At 31.9% G+C, this 8,997-nt stretch overlaps 2 protein-coding genes across 2 annotated transcripts in view; both read right to left on the reverse strand.

Moving 5' to 3' along the window:
* Nucleotides 1–1,158: 1,158 nt before the first annotated feature.
* On the reverse strand, nucleotides 1,159–2,725 carry LOC111395948 (protein TRANSPARENT TESTA GLABRA 1). Its single transcript, XM_023022186.1, has one exon. The coding sequence runs from the start codon at nucleotides 2,441–2,443 to the stop codon at nucleotides 1,394–1,396; it is 1,050 nt and encodes a 349-aa protein (XP_022877954.1). The 5' UTR covers nucleotides 2,444–2,725; the 3' UTR covers nucleotides 1,159–1,393.
* A 2,468-nt stretch (nucleotides 2,726–5,193) lies between these two features.
* The window catches only part of LOC111405213 (NAC domain-containing protein 91-like), a 21,160-nt gene continuing 17,356 nt past the window's right edge, over nucleotides 5,194–8,997 (reverse strand). Inside the window, exon 8 of the mRNA XM_023034007.1 lies at nucleotides 5,194–5,323. Coding sequence (XP_022889775.1) covers nucleotides 5,194–5,323 — 130 coding nt within the window. The remainder of the gene's footprint in view (nucleotides 5,324–8,997) is intronic.

Consider the following 8,997-nt stretch of genomic DNA (forward strand, 5'->3'; position numbering starts at 1 on the left):
AACAAACTTATTTACATCTTACGCAAGGTTAACAGTATCAGGTTTCAACCAAATATCAGCAGTTGATCTATATAATAATCATGCTCTTGTTTTACTTGGCTTGGTCGTTCAACTGACTGTATCCCTAATGCTTTCAGAACCCTACCTCAAAATGCAGTTGTCAATAAAACTAAGGACAAGGTTGTATTGAGATTGGCTTGGTTGTTTGGCCGACTATATCCCTAATGCTTTCAGAACCCTACCCTAAAATGCAGTTCCCACTAAAACTAAGCACACAGTTGTACTGAGTAAGCATAAATAACTATAAATAGACGTCACACACTACAATGAAGTTAAAATGATTCAGTCTAATAGTTTAGTTAACATAACAACAAGACCTATATCTAATTCTAATTTACGCCTGTAAGTAGAAGGATGTGAACAAAGTACATTGATAATGAATAAGGCATAATGCTAAATCAACTAGAAAGTGACTCTCCTATTTTGTTGTTTTACTCCACTTGCTCTCACATATCCCCACTTTAAGCATCCTCATCTGGCCTATTCTTCTAGCCAAAGCACATGCCATTAACATGTTCAACAAAAACTCACAACTAGAAGTCTAGAATAGTAAGATCAAAAGCCTCGGAAGCATAAAACTTAATGTACAAACTTCTGTTACCTTAGGCATACACTATTGATTTTCAAAGGCAGGTTGCAGAATGAAGATGCAATATAATCAATGTTTCATAGATTTAGAACTCCCCAAGTATTGAGACACTATGCCACACCAAAGCTCGAGTTTCCAAAAACACATAAATGCAAAGAGAATCAAGTATATTGATCTCTGCCACCTCTTCAAACCTTACAAAGATCTACCATCGTTACATGTTGATTTTTGAGTAGGAAACTATAATGCATCCAAGAATTCTGCTCATTACGGGGTATCTAATCACCCTTCAAAAGTTAGAAAACTATGGTCCATCTGAAAGAAAAGAAAGGCAGGATTGGACAATATCAAAATGCGTATGAAGCCTAATACACTTTATCTTCTGTCCGTCTTTGTTTGTATAGACGAAATAATTCATACTAGAATAGGACGGTTAGAGATAGTTTCATCGAACTTTGAAGGTAATAGCAAGGTAATCTTGTAATTTTATGAAACCCTTTTTCCTCATGAGTATGGAAGATGTCTTTGCATATTATGGATAAGCAGTGCACAAACAAAACACTAGAACAAGCAAAGAGAACTGGTACATCCAGAAACATAATTATATATATATAAACTCAATAAGTGGATAAAACTATCCCAAGATCTTGTACGCTAATATAAATAAAACAGATTATAGCATATGAAATAGCCACACTATCTCAACAAACTCCACGGATGATATATAACTAATCCCCAATTACCTCAAACTTTAAGCAGCTGCAACTTGTTTGCAAAGGCAACGGAAATCCAGTCAGACTGCGCCTCGGACCACTGAAGCTGATTGATCTCAGCACCAGCTGCGTACATAGATATGGGATCAATCCCATTAGGCCCTGCAACTGTAGGCAACTCCCAAAGAAGTGCCTGCCCGTCATCTCCAGCAGAGCAAATGTGCCTGGCGCTCTGTGGCGCCCATGCTATTGCATTTACGCTCGCCTGATGCCTCTCCAATTCTGCCACGGGCATTGTTGGAGACCGAATGTCCAATATTACAATCTTATTGCTGTCCATCAATATCGTGGCCATGTACCTCAAATCCTGCTTATTCCAAGCCAATCTCAGTAAAGGAGTGTCGGGCTGCGGGCTTTCATATATAATGGTGGAATGCTCCTTATCCCTCAAATCAAAAATCCTCACAGAACCATCTGCCGAAACTGAAGCGAAAACCCCTGCTTCACCCCAAGCAATGTCATAAACCTCCTTGTCGTGTGCTATCAATTGGGTTTCCACAACACCCTTCTCAATGTCCCATATAGTGCAAGTGGTGTCAATGCTGGAAGTGCCGATTCTCCGCGGCTCGACCTCATTCCAGTCGAAAGAGGTCAACGGGGCGCAGAATTCACTCGTTTTACTATTATTGAAAACCGATATAGGCTCGATTGATGAGTCACGGAGTTCCCAGAGGCGGAGATAGTCCCCGGAGGAAGCGAGGATGTTAGCGGCGGAAGTGGCGGTGGAAGCGGATGCGGTGGAGGCTGCAGGGGTAGGATGAAACATGAGCTTCGTAGGTGGGTAAGGGTGGTCGAAGGAGAGGGAGGGAGTAGGTTTGAGGGATAAGGCGTCGTGATCGAAGGAGAGGATGTCGACCCTGTTGTTGAACTCTTCAATAAAGCTTCCGACAGCTATGCGGCGGGTGTGGGGGGAGACGGCGGCGGCGGCGTTCGAGACAGCCATGGCGTAGATTGGGTAGGGAGAATCATAGGTAACGCAGATTTCGGATCGGAGGTTGGATTCTTGGGTTGAATTTTCCATTTCGATAGAATTTTCGAACAACTGGGATCTGCTTTATCCTTTTGATTTTCCTAATTTATAAATATCAATCTGGTTCTGATTTTTCTTGTTAACGTCGAAAGTAGAAAGTTGTTCAATTGTGACTAGTTCGCTTCGTGCACTGGTAGATCGAAGACTACACTGCATGCCTTTAATTTGACCGATGATTGGTCAACACGTTGATACAAAATAACCAAAAAATTGTAGAAATTATACTCAAAAGTTTCAACGGATGTCTTTTATGCTGGACGATTTTGTAGCCCCACGAGCTAACGTGCACAAAGAAGTGATTGGGGAACCTGATCGCCCTCCTAATGAGAGAGTTAATGTGTTATGTAAAGAGAATATGAGGGAGTAAGAACTTGCTTAATATGGAAAGACATAAAAAAGTAAAAGCACTTTTTGCACTTTATTGAGCTTCCTATATATCTCGTGAAGGTGACATAGCAAAGAGCAATTCTAATCACATGGGACGATTCTTAGTATCTCCGTAAATTAAATAGGAATCACGGTTAGTAGGGTGAGACTATTATAACAAATCTTTCATAAAGGCTTAGATCATGGTTCTCTATCGATCACTGCTTGTTCGACATTGAAGGATATTATGTACGATTAGTAGAGCAGTATTAACCAAATGTTTAAGAAGTGAGCGACCATCTGCGTGATCATTCACCATATGCCCATTTATTAATGACCATAACATGCCAAGAGTCTTTGTGTTTGCCTCAGTCAAGTGTTCTCCATCTTATCCGATGAGTATGATAGCCTATTACTAGTAGCCCAAGAATAATTAATCAAAAGGGAGTGAATTGGTTTTTAAAACTTTTCGAAAAATACTTAAATCGAATTAGTTGAGAATGTGTTAATCCATTAGTAATAATCATAAGCAAATGAAAACAAATAGATCAATCTAATATAAATGTAAATGGATTAAGAATAAGTAAAAGAGTAGAGAGAATCCAAAGGATATACTTGTAAAGGTTCAATCCAATGCAATGATTTACGTCTTCCGTTATCAAGCTTTCTTTCATGAGCAATGCCTTTTAATAAATTGATTGACTTATGGTGCGATCTAAATTCTTCAACTCTTCAAACACTTTTGGCTACTTACGAACAAGAAGTACTAATCCTTAGATAATATTGAGTTTTACAAGACCCCAATATGACTCATATTATTGAACTTTACAATACCTCAATATGACCCACAAGTTTAAACCAATAATGTTACAATAAAAAATATCTATTAATAAATTATAAAAATGAATGAAGTACTAAAAGATTAACACATCAATGAATAGCAACACGTAATAGCTCAAGTGTTAGATTTATCAAAATTTAAAAGAAAAACACTCAAATGAATTTGATGATTTTAAAAGTTTGATTCAATAAATCAAAACTTTTAATAGGAAGAATTGAAAGAAATAGATGTAATGTAAGTTCAAAAATCTTCTTAATTACATCTCTCTTTTAATAATGGTTGTAATAAATTAAGTACCAAGAGGGAGATAAGAAACTTTGATGAATATGATGATTTTACAAGTTTGATTCAATTAATCAAAGTTCTTGATATAGAGAAGTAAAAGAAATAAATGCAATATGAGTTTAAAGATTTGCTCAATATATATATATATATATATATATCTTTTATGAATGATAGCAATAAGTCAATTACAAGAAGACAAAATAAAAACTTTGATGAAGATGATGATTAAAAAGCTTGATTCAATCAATCAAAGTTTTTGCTATGAAAAAATCGAAGAAATGAATATAGTGTAAGCTCGAATGATTTTACTCATGGACTTCTCTCTTTAACGCACTTCAAAACTAATTTGATGAATGTAATAAGTGAAAATATTTATAGAATTCAATAAGCAAGATATTATTAAAGTTCCGATGAGTAGTCAGTCAACCGCCTCATGTCCAGATGACCAAAATGTAGCAATTGTACAAATTAGAAGTATCAAATTTTAGATTGTTAGGCATTTTCAGTCGATTACAGTTGGTTCGGTTGATTTTTTTGTTTTGACCATGTTTGATCCAATTTGAATATTTTCACAAATGTAGACCTTTTGAATGTGTTTTTAACTAGTTTTCAAGGTAAATAATGTTTTTAAAATATGATCTAAGATCAAACATCCTTTGAAAATCAATTTTGCTTTTGATCAAAACATTTTATGCAAGTGGTAATCAAAGTAACCTTTCGTTCACAAAATAATTTTTGAGCTTTTATCATTCATTGTAAAAGACCAAAGTTATTAGTACCTTTACATTTGATCTAAGAAAACCCCAGTCTTTAAAGTTTCTTTGAAGTTTGGCTTTTAGGTTTTCGTCTTGATCTTTCTTTGAAGTTGGAATTTTAATCTCATCTTGAAAGATCTTATCTTGAATGCATGACTTCAATCTCGACCTTCATCATAATTCCAATTTATATTGTGATGGTCTTGATCCGTTGGCAATGATCGGTCAATTTTAATGTTGATTCGCTTTGAAGACTATCATCACTTAAAATCAAATGTTAAAAGAATAATATTAACTTGTTTGTTATGATCTAAACATTAAGGATAAAGTAAATTTTGGGTCAATAATTTTTTTCTTTTTGATTATAACAAATAAGATAGTTTGCAAAGTAAGATTGAACAATTGATAAGAAATATAAATTTTAATTTTACATGTAATCCATATATTCCTCCTATCTTTTACAAACCAATAGTCATTGATTCAAAGCAGATTATCTATTTCAATTCAAGCATATTCTCAATTTCATTTTCAAAGCAATTATCGTCACATTCCCCCCTCCCTTCCTTTCGATGCTTTTTCAAATCATTCTTGCTCTTTTTCAAATCAATCTTATTCAGTTTTCTCCTTTTGATATAAGTAAAAAGTTAGCACATATGAGAGAAAAAATATGGCATATAAGATCAAAACATACAATATAACCATAGGAAATAATAAAATTCTCCCTTAAGTAGGCAAAAAAATGTCAAATATGCAAGTCGAAACAATAATCACATATTTATAACAAAATACTAATAAAAAAATGAGTGATAAATTGTCAAAAGCATAATCAATTATGTAAAGTTTATATAAATCTCAACCAATGATGCACATAAAATCAATTGTATAAGAATACAATTTAGAGACATTCTTCAAATTCATTGATAATTCCCAAACTTCTTCGAATATGTGAAAATCTATCAAGTATTAGAGGTTTAGTGAGAATGTCGGCCAATTGATTTTTTGTATTCACAAACTCTAGTACAAAATCCTCCTTTTTGGTGCCTTTAGGATATCAAAGAACTGATATTCATGTCTATGATACAGATGGATCACTTTGTACTTTTAGAGATTTTACTTCATCTTGTTGCACATTTGCTTCTTCCTCAATGTTGATCTTCAAGATTTTTAGGATTTTTTTGTTTTGATTTTAGATGTTCATTTGCTCAAAAGGAATCTCCAAACCTATATTATTATCAATACTTTTCTCTTGATCAAGAAGATTAGTTTTATTAAATGTTATATTCACGAATTATTCAAAAACTATAGTTCTTTTACAATGGAAATTCTCTTTCAATAAAAGATATAAATGAATTAAGTACGAAGAGATAATAATGCTTCAATGAATAGAAATAAATGATAGATCAAGTGTTAGATAAAAAAAAAAAAACAACTTTCATGAATATGATGATTTTAAAAGTTTTATTCAGTCAATCAAAATTTTCAATACTAAGAAGATAAAGAAATAGATGCGATATAAGCTTAAAAATCTTCTTAAAAAATATCTCTTTTAATGGTTGATTGTAATAAATTGAGTATTAAGAGAGAGATGAGAAACTTTCATAAACGTGATGATTTTATGTAACACCTCAAACTTTTATAATTTTTGAAGAGTTATCGAAAATTTACTTTTCTTTGCTTTAAAGGCTGAAAGAAAAATATAAATTTCTTTAAAAATAAAATAACTGAATTTTTTTTTTGTAAGAGTAAGTATTTAAAAATACCCAATAAGATATATATACAGTTTCTACAGACAATTATATAACAATAAAATCTACACTTCACACTATTCTTCTTATATGGAGTATATCGGTGAACAAGCGATACACCCATCTTATGCACTATTAAATTCTTGAAGAATTTCATATTTCTTTTTAAAGAACCCAAAAGTCCATTGCCAATTTATACATATTTAATTGAATATAAAAGCATATGGAAACAAACAACTTGCACATAAGTATTTTACCTCTTTTATTGAAATGTTGTAAAAAGAAAATAAAATTTTGTGCGTAAAAATTCTCTTATTATTTTTCAATACTTTTTTCCTCTCTCTCTCTACCATGGCTCTCTTTATTGTTTTTGTTGTGAAATAATGAGAATTATTGTAGTATTTATAGTTGAAATTCTCAATTGAGTTTTTATGCAACTAGATTTGAAAAACTGTGTAATACAAGGAATTTGGATAAGAATTGGTTTCAAATGGTAGAGTTAGTAGTATACTTTACTACTGGTTTCTTGGTACAATCATCCCATTAAAAATAGAACATTTGGCGAACTTATACTTGGTTTCAAAAGTGATTCGAATTGTACTATTCTATTGGTTTCATATAAATCATGTGTGGTAGGAATTAAAAGAGGAAAGAATTTTACTTATAATTAATATTGTAAGCCCCCACCAACTCTATTAATCTATTATTCTTTTAATCAGACTTAACTTGATGTAATATAATTCAAAATAACTTTTTCTTGTGATAAAGTCTTCTAAATAATTACGAGCTATAAAAAGAGTACAATATTAATATAATAAAACTCGCTCCATCAAAAATCTAATTATTTGACTCAAAAATATAAGAATTTAAAATATATTTCACTTTGGTCCCTCAAATTCAAAATATAATTATATGGCATACAAAATAAATAAATTTTATTCTATAAAATTTTTGGGGCGCTACATTTTATAATTTTGATTTAATCAATCAAATTTTTTGATATAGAGAAGTAGAAGAAATACATGTATTGTAAGTTCAAAGATTTGCTCAAAATATATTTCTCTTTTATGAATGATAGCAATAATTTAAGTATTGAAAAAAAGATGAAAAACGTTGATGAAGATGATGATTAAAAAGTTTGATTCAATCAATCAAAGTCAATCAACTCAAAGCTTTTGATATAAAGAAAAAAGAAGAAATGAAAGCAATTCAGATAATTTTACTTAAGAATTTCTCTTTAATGCATCTGTACACTAATTTGATGAATGCAAAAATTGAACGTATTTATAGAGTTCAATGAGCAAAAATATTCTAAAAGTTCGGATGAATAGCCAATCAACTGCCTCAAGTCCGAATGACCAAAATATAACTGTTGTACAAATTAAAACTGTCAATTTTTGGACCATTGGACGTTTTCGATAGACCACCAATCTAGTCTATCGACTTCCACCGATTGTCTAGCCAGTTCGAATGATTTTTTTTCAATTTTGACCTCATTTGATTCGATTTGAATGTTTTGACAAATGTAGACGTTTAGAAAGTATTTTTAACTAGTTTTTAAAATAAACGATATTTTAAAAATGTGATCCAAGTTCAAACATTATTTCGAAAATCATTTTTTTTTATTTTGATCAAAACGTTTTATGTAAATGATAATAAATATAGTTTTGTGTGCACAAAATGATTTTTGAGTTTTTATCATTCATTGTTAAATATCAAAGTTGCTAGTATATTTATATTTGATCTAAAAAAGCCTTGTCTTGATGTTTCTTTGAAATTTGGCTTTTAGGCTTTATTCTTAATCTTTCTTTTGAAGTTCGGCTCTTAATCTTTTCTCTTGAATGCTTGACTTCAATCTCTTCCTTTATAGTGAGTTTGATTTGTAATGTGATGTTCTTGATCTTCTGGTAATGATTGATCAATTTTAACGTTGAATGTTTTGAAGACTATCATCTCTCAAAATCAATTGCATTTATTTCCCATTTTTGTAAGAATGAAAATGAAAAATATAATTGTTATAAACCCCACAGAAGAAATGAAAATTTAAATTTGGTGACTTGATGTGATGGACAATGGTCATATTTTTCATTTTAATAAGAAAAAAATGAAAAACAAATAGGAGCTTGACTCATTTGTTATGATCAAAATATTATGGATAAAGTCAACCTTAGATCAGCAATTACTAACTGTGAGCCTTTTTTACCTTCATCGCCAATCAAGGTGTGGGTATTATAATTTTACTTGATTGATTTGACACTCGTGGTTATGTTTTACTAAATAAGGGGGTATTAACATTCATTTAAAAGTTGGTGAAAAAAGTATTTTTTTACTCTTTCCATCTCCATCCCCCTATCATTGCAATAAACAATTAATATTGAGCATTAAAATGCAGAAAATGCAATTTGTCCCAACTCAAAAAAAAATTAAAATCCAGGGTGCCGAGGCGGCAACACCTTGACCCTTGAATCTGAAAAAAAAATGAAGTTGAAATCGGGAGCTGAGGTGATGCCACCTCAGCCCCCCTGTTTTTTGGTCGGTTCTCGAGCCTGTGCC

Source organism: Olea europaea, chromosome 1 (genome assembly GCF_002742605.1).
Source record: "Olea europaea var. sylvestris chromosome 1, O_europaea_v1, whole genome shotgun sequence".
Lineage (NCBI taxonomy): Eukaryota > Viridiplantae > Streptophyta > Magnoliopsida > Lamiales > Oleaceae > Olea > Olea europaea.

Coding starts and splice junctions, on each gene's coding strand:
- LOC111395948 (XM_023022186.1), bottom strand. CDS start 2,443: ATGGAAAATTCAACCCAAGAATCCAACCTCCGATCCGAAATCTGCGTT.